A 24,092-nucleotide genomic window follows, 5' to 3' on the forward strand; every position below is an offset into this window, starting at 1 on the left:
AGAGTACTTCCAGAGCTCAGACCTCAGACTCCCCAGCTACATTCATTCCATAGATGACCTCCTCAACCCCGTAGCTTCAAGTATCAATACCATCTTACACTAGACCATGCAAATCTATACACCCAACCCAGAAAGTTCTCTTTAAATCTGGACTTGTACATCCAAATACCTATTTAACATCTCCGTTCATTTCAAAACACACATCTGGACTATAAAATCAAAGTTCTGGTTTTACCCATACCACACACCCAAACTGGCTCCTCAACAGACTTGCCCATCTCACATCTATTCTTCTAGTTATTCTTACCAAAAACCTTGAAGGTCATTTTTTTTCTGCTGTCTTACATTTCATCATGAATCCATCAGCAAAACATCAGTTTCAAGTATTACAAATATGCCCAACGTTTCAGTTTCTACTGCCACAGTCTGAATCCAAGGCACCTATGTTCACTCTCTCAGCTCCCACACATGAAGCAGTGATCATGAACGCATTATAGCTGCGCAGAGTCACATGAACAGGTTTCTGCCAACATACTGTGCAAATAACATGCCATCAAAATATACGTAAAACAGTTAAAAATCTGGTGACTGTGTGAATTATACCTCAACCAAAAAAATAAAACCAACTAGTATGTTCTTTAGGGATACATGCTACAAAATTGAACAAAAGGGCAAGAAAACAAACTTCAAGATAATGTTTATCTGTCTAGGACAAGTAAGCATAATCAAGGCAGGGACAGAGTATCTAGTTGTGTTATATTTATTACACCACGTGTTGTATCTTCAAGTGTCTGAAGTTCTCTGCATGTTTTCAGTATTTTTAAACAGAGGATTTCTAAGCTGTATATCTATGGACCCTCATTTTGATTACTGAAAACTAACATTAAGAGCAGAGATCATTCAGAACTTAGATGTCATTATGGTAGGACTGGTGTGTTCCAGAAATTACTAGGTTGTTTTCTATGGGAGCCAGAATATCACTTGGAAAGTAACACAACATAAAGACAATTGAAAGCAAAAGGTGGCCACCAGCTTCCTAAGTCCCACTAACAAAAGGCCCGCGAAAAGGGTAACAAGTGAAAATAACTCCTCTGTTAAAGTATGGGCAAAGTCAGTTGCCTTTAAAATACAACTGAAAAGTTTGTTATGAAACATAATTGCCAAATTATCAAACATACTGTCTCCGTGGGAATTAGCCTAATAAGCTCTGAATGGAAGCTTAACAGCTCAGCACCACAGTGATTACTTGCCTCTCAGGCTAATCTATCAAATATTTCCACATGTCAATGCATGGAAATCATCATAGATACAAATCATTCAATATGGAATAATGAACCCCACCTCTACAGTTTACTTTTAAAAGCAAAATTGAACAATGCTTATCATCCATCCACACAGCAGGTACTAACATGCATTCCTCCTCAGGCATCTGCATTCAAGCTAATTATGACACTCTACAACAGAAACCCTGACTAGGTAATTACCATTTCAGTTAGCTGAGTTGTCTTTATTCAGAGACTACTTAATAAATGTTTACAGAATAACATCTTCAAAGCTGATCATTGTAAGTTATGAGATTTTTTACTATTTAACATTTTTATAGTAGAATACTTCCAATCTCCTTTTACAAGGAAAGAATCTATAGCTTATTCAGTACAGAAATATAAATTTTAGGAAAATCTGTACAAATTGTCCTGTCACTACAAAGTATCCCTAAACTTGAATATGCAACAAAAAGGAATAAGGAGCCCCCATTGTATACGAAACTTTGATTCTGGAAAATTGGAGTAATACCATTTGTATAAAACTTAATGTGATCAGAGATATATTTGGATATCCACTAAAGTTTAATTTCTAGGTATACTTATTTCCCCTTGGTCTATCCTTTCCAACTTCATTTTCATAATTAATTGAACAGATATACAAGGGCAGATAGTTTCAGGTAATAAAACAAAACAAAGTCACCCACAAAGGATTAATCTCCAAAATATACAAACAGGTCATACAACTCAATATCAAAAAAACAAACAACCCAATCCAAAAATGGGCAGAAGATCTAAATAGACATTTATCCAAAGAAGACATACAGATGACCAAAAGGCACATGCTCAACATCAATCACTATTAGAGAAATGCAAATAAAAACTACAATGAGATATCACTTCACACAAGTCAGAATGATCATTATCAAAAAGTTTACAAATAATAAATGCTAGGGAGGGTCTGGGGGCTTCCCTGGCGGCTCATCTGGTAAAGAATCTGCCTGCAATGTGGGAGACCTGGGTTCAATTCCTGGGTTGGGAGGATCCCCTGGAGGAGGGCATGACAACTCACTCCAATATTCTTTCCTGCAGAATCCTCATGGACAGAGGAGCCTGGTGGGCTACAGCCCATGGGATTGCAAAGAGTCGGACATGACTGAGTGACTAAGCACAGAGAGGGTGTGGAGAAAGAAAACCCTCCTACACTGTTGGTGGGAATGTAAATTGGTACAGCCACTGTAGAGAACAGTATGGACTTTCCTTTAAAAAGAGCTATCATATGATCCAGCAATCCCACTTCTGGGCACATATCCAGAGAAAACCATAATTTGAAAAAATACATGCACCCCAGTGCTCACCCCAATACTATTTACAACAGCGAAGAAATGGAAACGACTGTGAATGTCCATCGACAGGTGACTGGATAAAGAAGATGTGGAATATATATACAATGGAAAACAAGTCAGCCATAAGAAATAATGAAATAATGCCATTTGCAGCAACATGGATGAACCTTAAGATGATCATACTAAGTCAGAGAAAGAAAAATATCATATGATATCATTTATATGTGGATTCTAAAAAATAATACAAATGAACTTATTTACAAAACAAACACACTCACAGACTTTGAAAACAAACTTATGGTTCCAAAAGGGTAAAGGTGGTAGGGGAGGGATAAATTTGGAGGTTGGGATAAACATATACACACTATGATATGTAAAACAGACAATCAACAAAGGACCTACTGTAGAGCACAGGGAATTCTACTCAATACTCTGTAATAACCTATATGGGAAAAGCATGTGAATGATAAATATATGTATAACCGAATCACTTTGCTATATGCCTGAAACTACCACAACACTGTAAATCAACTATACTCCAATATAAAACAAAAATTAAATAAAACAGTCCAGAACACATTGCATAAAATTATGAAACTAGGTAGTTAAAGTATATTCTCAATATACATACATATTAACTTCAACAGAATTTCCAAAGTGTTGTTCATCACTGCTAAATAATCATGCTGAATAGTTCTAAGAGATTCCACATACAACCCATGCCAAAGTTTCTCATTATTTAAATTCCACTGTTTCTCTTCAGATTAACATTTTTCTAACAAAAATTAATGCCACAACTATCCTACAGCACATGGACTTCAAAAAATAAAGAATTATCTTACTCAAAATGTCTATCATGCTAACATTGAAAAACCTTGTGCCTGGTTGATATTCAAATATGGCCTGGAGCCTGGTTTCAGACACAAAAATCCTTGTTTTATATTGCAAAAATCCAAAACAGGAAGTATAGGAGACCTTGTTTTATGAGAAAAGATAAACCATAAACCAGGTCGGAAAAGGTCCCAGGCAGTCATACCCCTTAGATAAACACTCTTTCCATAAATAGGTCTGCAGAGATGTGGCAAGGAAAAAAATCAGTGCCAAAACCCTAATTTCACAGAAACTTGGAGGCAAGGATGCAGGAGGGCAGGAACACGGGGATTTCAAGAGAAGAGATGACGCCTACTGCCAGGGAAGATAAAAATTAAAAGCACACAAAATACATATCCCCTGTTTCCTGTGGCTCACATACCATACTAACAGTCAAGTCCAGTCAGTCCAGTTCCCTGAACATTTTAGTACTATCTACTTCCCTATCCATTTGGCTTTAATAGACTTCGTCATCATTCAGCTGCATCATTACTATAGATCCCAAACTAATTTCAGTTCCCTTGAACTCTTCCTTTAGTCAACCTACCAAACCAGGCAGACAGTCATCCTTGTAGAATTCAAGTCTTATCATTCCCTGCTCAAAGCTCAGTGGCTCCCTCTTACCTATGGACAAAATCCAAGGAAAGCAATCAGTGAGGATTAGTGAATTCCAATCTACAATGATTCCAGAGACACTGAAAAAGTCAAATTTAAGTGGTTCTATCCAGTTGAACAGGGCAGGTCTGCAATTCAGAAGCAAGAAGCCCAAGAATAAGAGAGATTTGGGCCAGTGTTTCTGTGGGAGTTAAAACAAGTGCATACAGATGTGTTGTACCCATCAAAATAATAGTCTTAGAGGGGCGGTCCTAAGATGGCGGAGGAATAGGACGGGGAGACCACTTTCTCCCCCACAAATTCATCGAAAGAACATTTGAACGCTGAGCAAATTCCACAAAACAACTTCTGAACACTGGCAGAGGCACCAGGCACCCAGAAAGGCAGCCCATTGTCTTTGAAAGGAGGTAGGAGAAAATATAAAAGATAAAGAGAGAGACAAAAGAGTTAGAGACCAAGACCCGTCCAGGAGAGGGAGTTGTAAAAGAGGAGAAGTTTCCAAACACCAGGAAATCCTCTGACTGGCCAGAGGAAGCTCAGAGGGCAACATAACTGGAAGGAAAAATACATAAATAAAACCCACAGATTTACGTGCCTAATGGCAACTCCCAATGGAGAAGTAGCCCAGACGCTCGCATCCACCACCAGCAAGCAGGGGCTGAACAGGGAGGTGTGGGCCGCATTGCTTAGGGTAAGGACCAGGCCTGAATGCCCTTAGGACAATCTGAGGGAGCTAAGGTGAGATAGCAACTCAAACTGTGGGATAGCCAGAGAGAGAGAGAGAGAAAAGAGAGAGACAGAGAACTTTCCCGAGAAAGGCCTTAACCTAAGGCACTACTGGCCACTCACAGAACAAAGGACTGAGCAAATATCAGAGGAGAGCTAGCCGCTGCGGACCGGCCCATCCCCTGCCAGAGACAGGCAGGCGGGCGACAGCCAGAGCTGGAAGGCAAGGGGCAAACTCAGCCCCATAGATGGCATCCTCCACCAAACTGCGAGCAGGCTCCCAGTTGCTAACCAAGTCTTCCTGGGATCCTGGACGGTTGACATCCACTGGGAGGGTCGCAGCCAGAGATCAGCTCCCCAGAGGAGACGCATGGCACACCTGAGATGGTACTCCCGATGCGCACCCAGGAAACCAAGCAGCTGGGACTGGGGAGGCGATAAGACACACCAAACACCTGGTCGCCTGAGCTGCTTGGACCTGGGAAGGGCACAAAACGAGGCCCAACTGAGTCTGCACCTTTGTGGAGTAACCCAGAACCTGAACCTGAGTGGCTTAGACCTGGGGAGTGCACACAACCCAGGGCGCGCTTTAGACAGTTCCCCTGTAGAGCAACCTGGAGCCTGAGCAGTGTAGACTGGGAAAGCACACATGCCATGAGCAGGGGCAAACCCAGTGTGCCCCAGACACTGCAAGCACTCCTCACACATGCCAGTGATATTTGTTTGCAGTGTTCTTCCCTCCCCACAGCACAACTGAACAAGTGAGCCTAAATAAGTGACCACTTTCACTCCCTTGTGTCAGGGCGGAAATTAGACACTGAAGAGACTTGCAAATAGAAGAAGCCAAAATAAACAGAGGGAACCTCTTTGGAAGTGACAGGTGTAACAGATTAAAACCCTGCAGTTAGCACCGACTACATTGGAAGGGGCCTATAGATCTTGAGAAGTATAAGCTGGAACAAGGAACTATCTGAAACTGGACTGACCCCACACTGCCCACAACAGCTCCAGAGAAATTCATAGATATATTTTTACTATTAGCATTTTTTAAATTTTTTAGTTGTTTTTTTATTTTTAAGTCCTCTATTATGCCTTTAATTTTCATTTTTATAACCCACTATTACCTTGCAAAAAAAAAAAAAGACCTTATTTTTAAAGCAAACTTCATATATATTTTCTATAATTTTTGTGACTTGGGGTTTTTTTAATATTGTATTTTTCAGAGTCTAACCTCTACTCTAGATTTTTAATCTTTGCTTTTTGGTATTTGTTATCAATTCTGTACCTTTAAGAATCCAATCAGTACCCATTTTTACTTAGGAGTGTGATTATTGGCTTGATTGCCTTCTCCCACTTTTGACTCTTCTTTTTCTTCCCTAGGTCACCTCTATCTCCTCCCTCCCCCTTCTCTTCTCTACCCAACTCTGTGAATCTCTTTGGGTATTCCAGGCTGTGGAGAACACTAATGGAACTGATTACTGGCTAGATATGTCTCTCTCCTTTTGACTCCCCCACCCTCTTCTCCTCCTGGTCACCTCTATCTCCTGCCTCCCTCTTCTCTTCTCTATGTAACTCCATGAACCTCTCTGGGTGTTCCAGGCTGTGGAGAGCACATAGGAATTTGATTACTGGCTAGACTGCTCTCTCCCCTTTTGATTCCCCCTCTTCTCCTCCTGGTCACCTCTATCTCCCTCCTCCCTCTTCTCTTCTCCATGTAACTCAGTGAACCTTTCTGGGTGTCCCTCAATGTGGAGAATCTTTTCTCCATTAACCTAGATGTTTTATCATCAGTGCTATATGGATGGAGAAGTTTTGAGGCTACTATAAGAATAAGACTGAAAACCAGAGGCAGGAGGCTTAAGTCCAAAACCTGAGAACACCAGAGAATTCCTGACTTCAGGGAACATTAACTGATAAGAGCTCATCCAAAAGCCTAATACCTACCCCAAAACCAAGCTCTACCCAAGAGCCAACAAGTTCCAGAGCAAGACACACCACACAAATTATCCAGCAATGCAGGAACATAGCCCTGAGCTTTAATATACTGGCTGCCCAAAGTCACACCAAACCCATAGACATCTCAAAACTCACTACTGGACACTTCATTGCACTCCAGAGAGAAGAAATCCACCTCCACCCACCAGAACACCGACGCAAGCTACCCTAACTAGGAAACCTTGACAAGTCACTCGTTCAACCCCACCCACAGGGAGGAACCTCCACAATAAAGAGGAACCACAAACTGCCAGAATATAGAAAGGCCACCTCAAACACAGCAATCTAAACAAGATGAAAAGGCAGAGAAATACTCAACAGGTAAAGTAACATGATAAATGCCCACCAAACCAAATAAAAGAGGAGACAGAGAGTCTACCTGAAAAAGAATTCAGAATAATGATAGTAAAAATGATCCAAAATCTTGAAAACAAAATGGAGTTACAGATAAATAGCCTGGAAACAAAGATTGAGAAGATGCAAGAAATGTTTAACAAGGACCTAAAAGAAATAAAAAAGAGTCAATCAATAATGAATAATGCAATAAATGAGATAGAAAACACTCTGGAGAGAACCAACAGTAGAATAACTGAGGCAGAAGATATGATAGTGGAAATAAATGAAGCAGAGAGGAAAAAAGAAAAAAGGAATTAAAAGAAACGAGGACAACCTCAGAGATCTCTGGGACAATGTCAAACACCCAACATTTGAATCATAGGAATCCCAGAAGAAGACAAAAAGAAAGGCCATGAGAAAATACTTGAGTAGATAATAGTTGAAAACTTCCCTAAAATAGGAAAGGAACTAATCACCCAAGTCCAAGAAACCCAGACAGTCCCAAATAAGATAAACCCAAGACAAAACACCCAAAGACACATATTAATCAAATTAACAAAGATCAAACACAAAGAACAAATATTAAAAGCAGCAAGGGAAAAACAACAAATACCACACAAGGGGATTCCCATATGGATAACAGCTGATCTTTCAATAGAAACTCTTCAAGCCCAGAAGGGAATGGCAGGACATACTTAAGTGATGAAAGAGAAAAACCTACAACCCAGATTACTGTACCCAGCAAGGATCTCATTCAAATATGAAGTAGAAATCAAAAGCTTTACAGATAAGCAAAAGCTGAGAGAATTTAGCACCACCAAACCAGCTCTCCAACAAGTGCTAAAGGATCTTCTCTAGACAGGAAACACAGAAAGGATGTATAAACTCAAACCCAAGACAACAAATGGCAATGGGATCATACTTATCAATAATTACCTTAAAATGTAAATGGATTGAACACCCCAACCAAAAGACAAAGACTAGCTGAATGGATACAAAAACAAGACCCCTATATATGCTGTCTACAAGAGACCCAACTCAAACCTAGGGACACATACAGACTGAAAGAGAAGGGCTGGAAAAATGTATTTCACCCAAACAGAGACCAAAAGAAAGCAGGAGTAGCAATACTCATATCAGATAAAACAGACTTTGAAATAAAGGCTGTGAAAAGAGACAAAGAAGGACACTACATAATGATCAAAGAAGATATAATTTATAAATATATATGCACCCAACATAGGAGCACTGCAATATGTAAGGCAAATCCTAACAAATATGAAAGGGGAAATTAACAATAAAACAATAATAGCGGGAGACTTTAATACCCCACATCTATGGATAATTAGCAAGGAAACACAAACTTTAAATGATACAATAGACCAGTTAGACCTAATTGATATCTATAGGACATTTCACCCCAAAACAATGAATTTCACCTTTTTTCTCAAGTTCACACGGAACTTTCTCCAGAATAGATCGCATCCTGGGCCATAAATCTAGCCTTGGTAAATTCAAAAAAATTGAAATCATTCCAAACATATTTTCTGACCACAATGCAGTAAGATTAGATGTCAATTACAGGAAAAAACCATTAAAAATTCCAAAATATGGAGGCTAAATAACATGCTTCTGAATAACGAAATCAAAAAAGAAATCAAAATATGCATAGAAATGAATGAAAATGAAAACACAACAACCCAAAACCTGTGGGACACTGTAAAAGCAGTGCTAAGGGGAAGGTTCATAGCAATACAGGCTTACCTCAAGAAACAAGAAAAAAGTCAACTAAATAACCTAACTCTACACCTAAAGCAACTAGAAAAGGAAGAAATGAAGAACCCAAGGGTTAGTAGAAGGAAAGAAATCATAAAAATTGGGGCAGAAATAAACGCAAAAGAAATAAAAGAGACCATGGGAAAAATCAAAGCCAAAAGTTCATTCTTTGACAAGATAAATGAAATTGACAAACCATTAGCCAGACTCATCAAGACACAAAGGGAGAAGAATCAAATCAACAAAATTAGAAATGAAAATGGAGAAATCACAACAGACAACACAGAAATACAAAGGATAATAAGAGACTATTATCAGCAACTATATGCCAATAAAATGGACAACTAGGAAGAAATGGACAAATTCTTAGAAAAGTACAACTTTCCAAAACTGAACCAGGGAGAAATGGAAAATCTTAACAGACCCACCACAAGCATGGAAATTGCAACTGTAATCAGAAATCTTCCAGCAAACAAAAGCCCAGGACCTGAAGGCTTCACAGCTGAATTCTACCAAAAATTCGGAGAAGAGCTAACACCTATCCTACTCAAACTCTTCCAGAAAATTGCAGAGGAAGGTAAACTTCCAAACTCATTCTATGAGGCCACCATTACTCTAATACCAAAACCTGACAAAGATGCCACAAAAAAAGAAAACTACAGGCCAATATCACTGATGAACATAGATGCAAAAATCCTTAACAAAATCCTAACACACAGAATCCAACAACATATTAAAAAGATCATATACCATGACCAAGTGGGCTTTATCCCAGGGATGCAAGGATTCTTTAATATCTACAAATCAATGTAATATACCACATTAACAAATTGAAAGATAAAAACCATATGATTATCTCAACAGATGCAGAGAAAGCCTTTGACAAAATTCAACATCCATTCAACATCCAACATCTGGATAAAAACCCTCCAGAAAGCAGGCATAGAAGGAACATACCTCAACATAATAAAAACTATATATGACAAGCCCACAGCAAACATTACCCTCAATGGTCAAAAATTGAAAGCATTTCCCCTAAAGTCAGGAACAAGACAAGGTTGCCCACTCTCACCACTACTATTCAACATAGTTTTGGAAGTTTTAGCCACAGCAATCAGAGAAGAAATAAAATGAATCTAGATTGGAAAAGAACAAGTAAAACTCTCACTATTTGCAGATGACATGATCCTCTATATAGAAAACCCTAAAGACTCCACCAGAAAATTACTAGAGCTAATCAATGAATATAGTAAAGTTGCAGGATATAAAATCAACACACAGAAATCCCTTGCATTCCTATACACTAATAATGAAAAAACAGAAAGAGAAATTAAGGAAACAATTCCATTCACCATTGAAATGAAAAGAATAAAATACTTATTAATATATCTACCTAAAGAAACAAAAGACCTATATACAGAAAACTATAAAACACTGATGAAAGAAATCAAAGAGGACACAAATAGATGGGAAAATATACCATGTTCATGGATTGGAAGAATCAATTTAGTAAAAATGAGAATACTATCCAAAGCAATCTACAGATTCAATGCAATCCCTATCAAGCTACCAATGGAATTTTTCACAGAACTAGAACAAATAATTTCACAATTTGTATGGAAATACAAAACACCTCGAATAGCCAAAGCAATCTTGAGAAAGAAGAATGGAACTGGAGGAATCAACCTGCCTGACTTCAGACTACACTACCAAGCTACAGTCATCAAGAAACATGGTACTGGCACAAAGACAGAAATATAGACCAATGGAATAAAATAGAAAGCCCAGATATAAATCCATACACCTAGGGACACCTTATCTTTGACAAAGGAGGCAAGAATATACAATAGAGAAAAGACAATCTCTTTAACAAGTGGTGCTGGGAAAACTGGTCAACCACTTGTAAAAGAATGAAACTAGATCACTTTCTAAAACCATACACAAAAACAAACTCAAAATGGATTAAAGATCTAAATGTAAGACCAGAAACTATAAAACTCTTAGAGGAAAACATAGGCAAAACACTCTCTGACATAAATCACAGCAGGAACTTCTATGAGCCACCTCCCAGAATATTGGAAATAAAAGCAAAAATAAACAAACGGGACCTAATTAAAATTAAAAGCTTTTGCACAACAAAGGAAACTATAAGCAAGGTGAAAAGACAGCCTTCAGAATGGGAGAAAATAATACCAAATGAAGCAACTGACAAAGAATTAATCTCAAAAATATACAAGCAACTCCGGCAGCTCAATTCCAGAAAAATAAATGACCCAATCAAAAAATGGGCCAAAGAACTAAACAGACATCTCTCCAAAGAAGACATACAGAGGGCTAATGAACACATGAAAAGATGCTCAACATCGCTCATTATCAGAGAAATGCAAATCAAAACCACAATGAGGTACCATCTCATGCCAGTCAGAATGGCTGCGATCCAGAAGTCTACAAACAATAAATGCTGGAGAGGGTGTGGAGGAAAGGGAACCCTCTCACACTTCTGGTGGGGATGCAAACTAGTACAGCCACTATGGAGAACAGTGTGGAGACTCCTTAAAAAAAATGGAAATAGAACTGCCATATGACCTAGCAATCCCACTGCTGGGCATACACACCGAGGAAACCAGAATCGCAAGAGACACGTGTACCCCAATGTTCATCGCAGCACTGTTTATAATAGCCAGGACATGGAAGCAACCTAGATGCCCATCAGCAGATGAATGGATAAGAAAGCTGTGGTACATATACACAATGGAGTATTACTCAGCCATTAAAAAGAATACATTTGAATCAGTTCTAATGAGGTGGATGAAACTGGAGCCTATTATACAGACTGAAGTAAGTCAGAAATAAAAATACCAATACAGTATACTAATGCATATATATGGAATTTGGAAAGATGGCAACGATGACCCTATATGCAGGACAGCAAAACAGACCCAGATGTATAGAACAGTCTTTTGGACTCTGTAGAAGGCAAGGGTGGGATGATTTGAGAGAATACCATTGAAACATGTATATTATCGTATGTGAAACAGATCGCCAGTCTAGGTTTGATGCATGAGACAGGGTACTCAGGGCTGGTGCACTGGGATGACCCTGGGGGGATGCGAAGGAGACGGAGGTGGGAGAGGATTCAGGATGGGGAACACATGAACATCCATGGCTGATTCATGTAAATGTATGGCAAAACCACTACAATAATGTAAAGTAATTAGCCTCCAATTAAAATAAATTAAAAAAATTTTTTTTAATTAAAAAAAAAAAAGTCTTACAAAGTTACATGTTGCATGATTCAATTTATGGAATTCTAGAAAAGACAAAAATATAGGAGCAGAGAACACATCAGTGGTTGACAGGAGTTATTAGAGGAACAAAGGTCTGAATAATAAAGACAACAAAAGGAAATTCTCTAGAATGTTAGAAAAGTTCTGTGTCCTACCTGGGGTTGTGATTACAAGAATCTTTACAGGTGTTAACACTCTGATTGTACATTCCCCCAAGGTGACAAATGTAGATTTAAACAATATAAATATTCTATCACACATAGATTTAAACAATATTAAGTATTATGCAGATGGTGACTGCAGCCATGAAATTAAAAGATGCTTACTCCTTGGAAGGAAAGTTATGACCAACTTCAATAGCATATTCAAAAGCAGAGACATTACTTTGCCAACAAAGGTCCGTCTAGTCAAGGCTATGGTTTTTCCTGTGGTCATGTATGGATGTGAGAATTGGACTGTGAAGAAGGCTGAGCGCCAAAGAATTGATGCTTTTGAACTGTGGTGCTGGAGAAGACTCTTGAGAGTCCCTTGGACTGCAAGGAGATCCAACCAATCCATTCTGAAGGAGATCAGCCCTGGGATTTCTTTGGAAGGAATGATGCTAAAGCTGAAACTCCAGTACTTTGGCCACCTCATGCGAAGAGCTGACTCATTGGAAAAGACTCTGATGCTGGGAGGGATTGGGAGCAGGAGGAGAAGGGGACAACAGAGGATGAGGTGGCTGGATGGCATCACTGACTCGATGGACGTGAGTCTCAGTGAACTCCGGGAGTTGGTGATGGACAGGGAGGCCTGGCGTGCTGTGATTCATGGGGTTGCAAAGAGTCAGACACAACTGAGCGACTGAACTGAAGTATTATGGGCATGATTTAGATTGCTCAGAAATACTTTGTTCCATGAAAATAAAAGTTAAAGAAATCTTATTTAAAGAGTAGGAAGGAGTATCTGAAAAGCGAGTGATCAAAAAAAAAAGGAAAGAGTAAAGTCATAGAAGCCAAGGCAGGGGCAAGATTCCAAGGAAGAGCTAGTGAACACTATCAAGTTTAAGACATTCTGTATACACTGTGTCCTCTAAAGCTCAACTCTTGTGTCAGTCATCTGGAGTTGGCATAAATGCATGGTTCACAGCCAGACTGCCATTACTTCTGACAGCAGTGGGGTGCCCCAGGCCACCAACACTTATGACCAACTGACTCCAAATTCAACAGGTTCCCACAACTCCTTTTAAGTTCAGTAATTCACTAGAAAGTGAAGTCGCTCAGTCGTGTCTGACTCTTTGCAACCCCGTGGACTGTAGCCTATCAGGCTCCTCCATCCATGGGATTTTCCAGGCAAGAGTACTGGAGTGGGTTGCTATTTCCTTCTCCAGGGGGTCTTCCTGACCCAGGGATCGTACCCGGGTCTCCCGCATTGTAGGCAGATGCTTCTTTGACTGTGTGGATCACAATAAACTGTGAAAAATTCTGAAAGAGATGGGAATACCAGACCACCTGACCTGCCTCTTGAGAAGCCTATATGCAGGTCAGGAAGCAACTGTTAGAACTGGACATGGAACAACAGACTGGTTCCAAATAGGAAAAGGAGTACGTGAAGGCTGCATATTGTCACCCTGCTTATTTAACTTCTATGCAGAGTACATCATGAGAAACGCTGGGCTGGAAGAAGCACAAGCTGGAATCAAGATTGCTGGGAGAAATATCAAAAACCTCAGATATGCAGATGACACCACCCTTGTGGCAGAAAGTGAAGAGGAACTAAAAAGCCACTTGATGAAAGTAAAAGAAGAGAGTGAAAAAGTTGGCTTAAAGCTCAACATTCAGAAAACGAAGATCATGGCATCTGGTCCCATCACTTCATGGGAAATAGATGGGGAAACAGTGGAAACAGTGTTAGACTTTATTTTGGGGGGTTCCAAAATCACTGCAGATGGTGACTGCAGCCATGAAATTAAAAGATGCTTACTCCTTGGAAGAAAAGTTATGACCAACCTAGATAGCATATTCAAAAGCAGAGACATTACCTTGCCAACAAAGGTCCGTCTAGTCAAGGCTATGGTTTTTCCAGTGGTCATGTATGGATGTGAGAGTTGGACTGTGAAGAAAGCTGAGCGCCAAACAATTGATGTTTTTGAACTGTGGTGTTGGAGAAGACTCTTGAGAGTCCCTTGGACTGCAAGGAGATCCAACCAGTCCATCCTAAAAACCAGTCCTGGGATTTCTTTGGAAGGGCTGATGTTGAAGCTGAAACTCCAGTACTTTGGCCACCTCATGCGAAGAGCTGACTCATTTGAAAAGACCATGATGCTAGGAAAGATTGAAGGCAGGAGGAGAAGGGGACAACACAGGATGAGATGGCTGGATGGCATCACCGACTTGATGGACGTGAGTTTGAGTGAACTCCAGGAGTTGGTGATGGACAGGGAGGCCTGGAGTGCTGCGATTCACGGGGTTGCAAAGAGTCGGACATGACTGAGCAACTGAACTGAACTGAATTCACTAGAATTACTCAGAGCTCAGGAAAATGCTTATTAGATTAATATGATTATGATGACTTCCATTACAGTTTTATGACGAAGGATGCAAATCAGACTAGATCAGGGAAGAGACACATGGGTGAGACCTGGGGAGACCAGAACACAGAGCTTCTGTGGTGCCCTCGCCCCTATACACTCAGGCAGCACCACGTTTCCAGCATATCACTGTGCACCAACCAAGTGGCTCCTCCCTGCGCTTCAGTATCCAGAGTTTATTGGGATTTCACTCCCTAAGCATGATTGACTGAACCACTGAGCATGTGACTGAGTTCTGTCTCCAGCAGTATTCCTCTCACCCTGGAAGCCCAGCTGGTTCAAAGCCCCAGGGGTCTTTCTGACAACCAGCCTCTATCCTGAGTCATCGCATCATATTAGCATAAACTCAGATAAGATCCAATGGGCTCATGCAAAATGAAGACTCTGGACAAATTTCAAGGATTTATTCTCCCCGCAAGGAACCAGGGACAAAAGACAGTTGAACTCCTGTACTATACAACAGACTATAAGTGTATTTAATCAGGAATTGGAAAGTTACAGTGATTTTAGAATAGTCAGAGGACAAAGAGGCCAGACTGCAAAGCACTGAGAAGTAAATTGGAGATGAATCAAGAGAAGCAATAAATGTAATTTGTTACTGTAAGTTGATTAGGGAGAAGAGGATAAAACATCATTAGAGATGCAAAAGCAGAGGGCTTGGGAAAGAAACATATGCTAGTAACTAAAATCATCCCTCAGGAGCAAGTCTTTCAGGGGTTGCTGTACTGATAGCAATGAACTGAAAATGAGACCCTTACTGGCAGTTCTTAGAGTATATGTAATAACTAATTAATCCTTTTAAAAAGGATTCTCCCTATATCTTTACTTTTCAGTGTTCCAATTTATTTTAGTCTTCTAACGCATCCTTTATAACAATGTCCTTAAAACTACATCCATTTGTGCGTACTAAGTTGCTTCAGTTGAGTCCAACTCTTTGCAACCCTATGGACTCTAGCCCACCAGGCTCCTCTGTCCATGGGATTCTCCAGGCAAGAATTCTGGAGTGGGTTGCCATGTCCTTCTCCAGGGGATCTTCCCAACTCAAGAGATGGAACTCAGGTTATCTCCTGTGTCTCCTGCATTAGTAGGCAGGTTCTTTACCCCTAGAGCCACCTGGAAAGTCCCCTTATAAGTACAAAATGAAGTGAAGTGAAGTTGCTCAGTCGTGTCCAACTCTTTGCAACTCCATGGACTGTAGCCTACCAGGCTCCTCCCTCCATGGGATTCTCCAGGCAAGAGTACTGGAGTGGGTTGCCATTTCCTCCTCCAGGGGATCTTCCTGACCCAGGGATCAAACCCAGGTCTCCCACATTCCAGGCAGACGCTTTAACCTCTGAGCCACCAGGGAAGCCTGAGACTTCATCTCTTGACTTAAAACCGTGCAGAAATACACAAGTACTTCATACTTGTAAAGGACTCCTATTTTGGCAATATGGCAGACCACAGACCTTACAAAATCTATTACAATTCTTTAAATGAAGAAATCATAAACAGCTTTTTCTAAGTGATTTTTAAAACTGCCTTTTTAGAAATGAAATTTAAACTATGACCTAAAACTAACATAATAGCAGCCAGAGGCCAAAGAAGTAAGATGGCAGAGAGTCTTGGGTTAAAAAGAGGCATTAGTTTTAAAAAAAGAGAAGTAATGAGGAATTGGATCTTGAGTCTCTGCTATTTGCTTCCTTAGAATTGTAGCCTCAAAGATCTGTGAGAAGCTATCAATTTAGTTAAGTCACTCAGTCTTGTCGGACTCTTTGCGACCCTATGGACTGCAGCACACCAGGCTTCCCTGTCCATCACCAACACCCAGAGTTTACTCAAACTCATGTCCATCGAGTCAGTAATGCCATCCAACCATCTCATCCTCTGTCATCCCCTTCTCCTCCTGCCTTCAATCTTTCGTGGCATCAGGGTCTTTTCCAGTGAGTCAGTTCTTCACAACAGGTGGCCACAGTATGGGGGTTTCAGCTTCAGTCCTTCCAATGAATATTCAGGACTGATTTCCTTTAGGATGTCCTGGTTGGATCTCCTTGCAGTCCAAGAGACTCTCGAGAGTCTTCTCCAACACCACAGTTCAAAAGCATCAATTCTTCAGTGCTCAGCTTTCTTTATAGACCAACTCTCATACCCATACATGACTACTGGAAAACCCACAGCTTTGACTAGATAGACCTTTGTTGACCAAGTAATGTCTCTGCATTTTAATATGCTGTCTCGGCTGGTCATAGCTTTCCTTCCAAGGAGCAAGCATCTTTTAATTTCATGGCTGCAGTCACCATCTGCAGTGAGTTTAGAGTCCAAGAAAATAAAGTCAATCACTGTTTCCATTGTTTCCCCATCTATTTGACATGAAGTGATGGGACCAGATGCCATGATCTTCATTTTCTGAATGTTGAGTTTTAAGCCAACTTTTTCACTCTCCTCTTTCTCTTTCATCAAGAGGCTCTTTAGATCCTCTTCACTTTCTGCCATAAGAGTGGTGTCACCTGCATATCTGAGGCTATTGATATATCTCCTGGCAATCTTGATTCCAGTTTGTACTTCATCCATCCCAGAGTTTCTCATGATGGACTCTGCATATAAGTTAAATAAGCAGGGTGACAATATACAGCCTTGACGTACTCCTTTTCCTATTTGGAACCAGTCTGTTGTTCCATGTCCAGTTCTAACTGTTGCTTCCTGACCTGCAAACAGATTTCTCAGGAGGCAGGTAAGAAGGTCTGGTATTCCCATCTCTTTCAGAATTTTCCACAGCTTGTTGTGAGCCACACAGTCAAAGGCTTTGGCATAGTCAATAAAGCAGAAGTAGATGTTTTTCTGGAACTCTCTTGCTTTTTCCATGATCAAGTGGATGTTGGCAATTTGATCTCTAGTTCCTCTGCCTTTTGTAAATCCAGCTTGACCATCTGGAAGTTCACGGTTCACGTACTATTGAAGGCTGGCTTGGAGAATTTTGAGCATTACTTTGCTAGTGTGTGAGATGAGTGCAATTGTGCAGTAGTTTGAAAATTCTTTGGCATTGCCTTTCTTTGGGATTGGAATGACTGAATCCAGTCCTGGATCCACTGCTGAATTTTCCAAATTTGCTGGCATATTGAGTGCAGCACTTTTACAGCATCATCTTTTAGGATTTGAAATAGCATTTAAAGAGCAGACTGTACTCAAAGCAAAGACAATACAGCAAAATTGTCTGTCCTGGATTGGGGTCAGGGTGGGACAGGGGAGCAAGCAAGCTGGGTGTGGGAGTAGTCTCCTCTAAGTAGTAGTAACAGTAGTAGTAGAAGTGCCCTCAAAGTACTGTTCCCTGGTGGCTCAGTGGTAAAGAATCTGCCTGCAATACAATGCAATGCAGAAGCTGCTGCTGCTAAGTCGCTTCAGTCGTGTCCGACTCTGTGCGACCCCAGAGACGGTAGCCCACCAGGCTCCCCCATCCCTGGGATTCTCCAGGGAAGAACACTGGAATGGGTTGCCATTTCCTTCTCCAATGCATGAAAGTGAAAAGTGAAAGTGAAAGTGAAGTTGTGTCTGACTCTTAGCAACCCCATGGACCGCAGCCTACCAGGCTCCTCCATCCATGGGGTTTTCCAGGCAAGAGTACTGGAGTGGGTTGCCATTGCCTTCTCTGCAGCACAGGAGACATGGGTTCAATCCCTGGATCAGGAAGATGCCCTGGGAAAGGAAATGGCAATTCACTCCAATATTCTTGCCTGGGAAATCCCATGCACAGAGGAGTCTGGTAGGCTACAGTCCGCAGGGTCGCTGAAGAGTCAGACATGATTTAGCAGTTAACAACAATGTCTACAAAATCTCAACCCCAAAATTGCCCAAAGTTGCTACATATTGGAAAAGTCCTTGGGATCCCTGGCAGAGGGAACACAAATTCACATTTCAGAAACATACCTTTATCCCATGTCCAAAGGATTCCTGTTCAGAGTCCTGCCAAACATGGGCTTCCCAATACAAATTGCAAAAGAGGATACAAATCATGAATAAAAGTAAATAGAATTGAAGAGAATTAAACTATCAAGAATTACTGTTATCTATAATATATAAAATATGTTTAAATATTGAAAAGCAAAATAGGAAAAGACTAATCATATTTTAAACATATATAGAACTCCTAGAAATTGATAATTAATATGATTGCAAAAATACTTTAGGAAGAGATTAAAGCTAAAGAACGGAATAGAAAACTGAAATTACCCAGGACTCAGCCCACAAGAACAAATTGAAAGTATTAACAAGTTGAGACATGAGGACAAGAAAAGGTTTATCCTACATAGATGTATAAGGAGAAAAAGCAGCAAAAGAGGGGAAAAGCTGTCAGGTGGCAAATGGTACAAGGTCAATATTCAATAGGATAATCACTCCGGATTTTCTAGAATTCATTTTAAACAAAATGTAAAATTCATAAAGAACAATAAATCCAAAGCATAGGGGGGAAAATCATATCTTGACATACCAGAGACACTGCATAATAGCTTAAAAATTCTTACATGCAATCAGACAGAAAAGGAAGATTACTTTCAAGGGAGACCATTATATTCATTAGCAGAGTTCACAAAAGGTGTATTACAGTCAGGAGATAATTACATAATGTATTTTCAAGGTGCCAGGGGAAAAAAAGCTATACACTTAGAATTTTATACTCTGACCAACTATCAAAAGTAAAAAAACTAAAAGAAAATAAAAGAAAAGCAAAAAAAAAAAAAAAAAGATTAACAGCTACCCTACTAAAGTCACCTTGCCTCTACAGAACCCAAGAACAAGAACGCAGCATATACAGATAAAAGAAAGGAACTGGTGTCCTGGCAACACTTCTGAGCCCCCATATGCAGACAACCTAATTTTACCCTTAATTTGGAGAATCTTAGTCTCTTAAAATAATACATCACCATTAATTGGGATTTTAAACCAAAATGTAATGTAAGTTAAAACATCAGAGTAATCTGAAGCCTGTACACCCACCAAGGGTCTGTCACAGCCTCAGAAAATCATTCAGGAGGTGATTTATCTCCAGGGACCCTTGGGAAGGGCTTGAAAATTAAGAGGCAAGAAAACAGGTGATCAGCTAAACACAATTTAAAATAACAAAGGAGAATGAGTTCAAAGGAATCCCAGGCAAACATAGTCAGGGTGTTCCAAGCAAAATCTTTGATTCAGACTGGGCTTCTACAATTTACCTCAGGTTAAAAACAATGCCAATTCTTCCCCCCAATTCAAGAACTTCAACTACTAATAGTGTAAGTCTCAATTAATTGCTATTTTGTTTTGTTTTTATTAGAATTTAGAACAGTGTAGGAGAGGTGACAGGAAATGTCTCAGTTTCCTGAGGCTATTTATTGGGTCACTCCCCTCAACATTCTAAGGAAATTAGAATGAGCAAAATAAATTGCCCAGTCAAAAACTGTACTGTTTAAAGCAAACTGTTCTTGAGTAGCAGAAACTAGCTTTTCATTGCCCTTGAGCTTTTTTACAACTCTCATAAATTATAGATATCTGACAGTAAATCAAAAATCATTGCTGCCTATACATTTGCCAATAGATTTTGCCCAGTTCAACTGGCACCCCACACGCCATGGACAAAAATACAGCTTTGTCTATTTGTGAATTCATTTCAGCATTCCTTTATTCCACATAAATTTGTTCTTCTCTGCATTGTAACATCTGTCTGGTTCCTGATGGCAGTAAAATCCTTAACATGCTCCTTATATTTTTATGAAAATAATTTTACACTCGTGAAAATTATCCCTTAACACCAACAAAAACAATGCTGTATTTCTTAAGAGACCAAACTTCTGAAGTTTTCTTAAATTCGTTGTAAAGATTTAGCTTTAAACCAACTTCTTAATGTCATCAGAAAGTTTCAGATTTAATTAAAATACAATTTACTTTACTTAGAATACATAATGAGATTGAATCTTACAAGTTATATTCTGATTAACACACTTAAGAAAATTAGAGTCTAAAAGGAATTCTAACAAAACCGCAACTAATAAGAAACCACTAACTGCTCCACATTTTTATGTTTTACTGGTCACCTTTTTTAGTCACCTGTTACATGACATTCTCAGCACATTAAATAGCTCAAATTAATATTTTGCCTTTCAGATACATTACCAAAAGGATCACTTTATAAACAATCTTAGAAATTCTCTGAATACTCAAAAAAATCCAAATGTTTGATCTTCACAGTGAGTTTAAGTGATATTTTTCCAAAAGGCAAATAGGCAAAGAGCCATAATTTTATTTGTACTATGGTATGCGTTAGACTTTGCATCTGCCCAAATTACATAGACCTTCCTAAGAACCTTTAAACTTGTAAAGTTTTACTCGAATTCTGAAGAGTTATAAATCTTTGGTCCTTTTACTTCTCCTTGTCACCCTTGTACCTGACCACATTGCTTCTACCACAGTCGAAGAGCATGGAGAGGAGCAAGAGCTCACAGAAAACACAAGAGCCATGAGACAGTCGTCTGGTCGCTAATGTTCCTGCAACATAATTTTCACTACATCAAAATACCACCTAGAAGTTGAAGATAAGAAAAATGTTTCATTTTACCTATGGAATTCTCATATACATCTGAATTGTAAAGAAGTTCATGTTGGAGAGGGATGAAATAAGGAGCAATTTCCTGAAAATTAAAATCCAAATACATATAGATAACTAAACAGAAATCAAAGATTGTCTTTCCCAACTGAGTATAACTTCCTGCCCACCCAGATGGCTAAAAAGCCTGCAGTGACTCCTCCTGTTGGGTCTACAATCTTTGGAGGAAACTACTGTCTTAGATACTGTAATTCTTACAGTAATAACACTTTAAATATTTAGCACTTTACTAGGGGTCGCAAAGAAGTCGGACACGACTGAGCAACTGAACTGATGCAGTTAATATATGCATAATTTCCAATTCTAAAAGCAACCTTACAAGTTAGCATCTATATCTTTAGAAGGAAAATGAGCTCAAAGAAGTTGAGAGAGTTGAACATACCATACTACTAATAATTAGAAAAACAGAATTGGGCGTAAGTCTGTTCAACTCCACAGCAAGTCTGGGCCATAAATTTTCACTAAGTCTCAAATTTAGACCACCAACTTAAGTTTAGTAACTATTATGCTATTTATAGGATTTTAGCCTATCAGTCTATAAAAAACAAGTATGTCCCAAAGATTACAAGAGGCCTTCTGCTATCCTGTGTTTATTTTGGTGAAATAGAAGTGAACACAGCATTTTGTCATCCTAAGATTATTCACTTTAGAGGATGTAAAAATCTTGCCTGGCTGTTTGTGCCACAAAATAAACCACTTTTGAAGACTGAAAAATTGCGTGAAATGAGCCAGGGTTGTTTTTTTTTTACATGATACGACTCCTAGACTTTTACAAGATTTCTTAGGCATTTTTAGGTAAAAGAATGGAACTAAATGTGCAGCTAAGGTCCACCCATTCGTATCTGTACTCTAGCGACTTTATTGCATTCTTCTCCAAATAGCTCATATTATGATAAATGACTACATAGCAAAAGAAATACCAGAACAGTCTCAGAATCTATAATAGTATAGACTTCCTAAAACAAATTAGCACAATGTCTTAGGTAATCTTGCCCATTTTAATTGACATTTAAATCCAATTCCATCAAAATCTAGCAAATCATTGTGTGCTAGTGTTTGCCCCTTTTATCCATTCTCAAAAGTATTCAAATACTTACCCCATGTTCCTGAGCAGCTGTGACAACTTTAAGGAGGACATCTTCCTCAACAAATGGTCTCACAGCATCGTGGATGATCACTACTTCTGGCTTTGAGAGTCTACAGTTGGGCTGATCCTCTGCCAGCGCTTTCAGACCATTAAAAATTGACCTGTGGCGGGTCACTCCAGCTTCAACCAGTGAGATACGTTTATGCTGATACCTCTGAATAATTCCCTTCATTGTTTCCATGTTCTCTCTGGTTACTGCCACAATAATGTCCTTTATCCAAGATACTCTGCAAGGAAAAGGATGCACACATTTCGTATCAGTTGATTCTTAAACAACGGAGTTAGTAACAAAACTGGGTTACCAATAAGTACAAACACATCTTCATAAGGACATTAAAAACTCAAAGTTATTAACTAACTCAATTTCATGCATTTTAATCAGGTCTAGTAAAAGGGTTAAGACTTTGAATTTTTCATACTGTAGATAGAAACACAAATATAAGTTGTGTTTTTCAATGCATAGTGTGAAAGTACCTTTATGATGAAACATAGATGTACCTTTATTGTAAAACAAAGATAAGATATATATATATATATATCTCATGCATTTCTTAGGGTAAAATTAAATAATTAGAATATACATCAGTAGATTGAAATAAAAAAATGTAAAACTATGCTTTTAGGTTGCTCTTTTTTCCTCCAAATAATTCTCTTCATTGCATAGGAACAATTCAAAGCACTTTTGAATTCTAGAAGTTCTGTCTCTTTGAGAAGTCCATCGAGTCAGCAACAAAGTTGGATCACTGAACTAAATTTGGCTTACATCAAGGTGAAATATTTTAGCTTAAATAGGGAAACGCAGCTAATTAAATCTGTTTAAGTATAAATCAGGCTTAAATAAAACAAAACATATATTAAGGAAATATAAAATTAAAGGAATTCATCTGTTGAGTTAGATACAAAACAGACCAGTTTTGTTCTGTTCTGAAACACTTTCTTCCAGACCGGGTGACACACAAACACTCTCCATCCACGGCACTGAGAGGCGGTGGCTGCAGGGGGGCTGGGCAGACCTCTCTGGAACACTAGTGCTAAGAGAGGCAAATACCATTATACACTCAGAGTTCTACAGCCGGCAGGCCCAAGCCAGGAAAACTGCCTCTGGCCGGTGTCATCAACTCTGATTAAAGGTCACTGTAAAATCTAAAGGCATTCTTTGCCTGTGAGATCCTACATGTTCATGCTAGACAGTTAAGTCTTATACTCACTTTTAAAGAGACAGAAGAAGGGTCTCAAAATGACTGAATAATGAAATTAACTATTGAACAATGAAAAATACTGGATTGCTTTGCTCAATAATTAACCATCTCCTGCCTTCTGCTATTGAACAAACCCACCCTGAAACCCAGAACTCCATTCTGCCTGTGGCTACAACAACACCGCACTGACGAATACAACCAAAACTTTACAGGCACACTATCCTTTCGTTTTAAGTCCATTCCCTTAACAAATGTTTGTTGAGCACTGAATAAATGATCAGCCTTGAGTACACACTGGAAATAGTTACAGAGGACACAAAGAACACCAGCAACTGCTAAGCTGCCGTCGAGAGG

At 39.3% G+C, this 24,092-nt stretch overlaps 1 protein-coding gene across 9 annotated transcripts in view; it reads right to left on the reverse strand.

Moving 5' to 3' along the window:
- Positions 1 to 24,092, reverse strand: part of CRPPA (CDP-L-ribitol pyrophosphorylase A) — a 377,884-nt gene that overhangs the window by 343,335 nt on the left and 10,457 nt on the right. For all 9 annotated transcript variants that reach the window (XR_011566187.1, XM_070787554.1, XM_070787553.1 and 6 more), the window contains exon 2: positions 22,490 to 22,766. Coding sequence is in view for 8 of the 9 variants with exons in the window: in XM_070787554.1 (XP_070643655.1) it covers positions 22,490 to 22,766 (277 nt within the window). In the remaining variant the exon portion in view is untranslated. The remainder of the gene's footprint in view (positions 1 to 22,489; positions 22,767 to 24,092) is intronic.

The sequence above is a fragment of the Bos indicus genome, chromosome 4 (assembly GCF_029378745.1).
Source record: "Bos indicus isolate NIAB-ARS_2022 breed Sahiwal x Tharparkar chromosome 4, NIAB-ARS_B.indTharparkar_mat_pri_1.0, whole genome shotgun sequence".
Taxonomy (NCBI): domain Eukaryota; kingdom Metazoa; phylum Chordata; class Mammalia; order Artiodactyla; family Bovidae; genus Bos; species Bos indicus.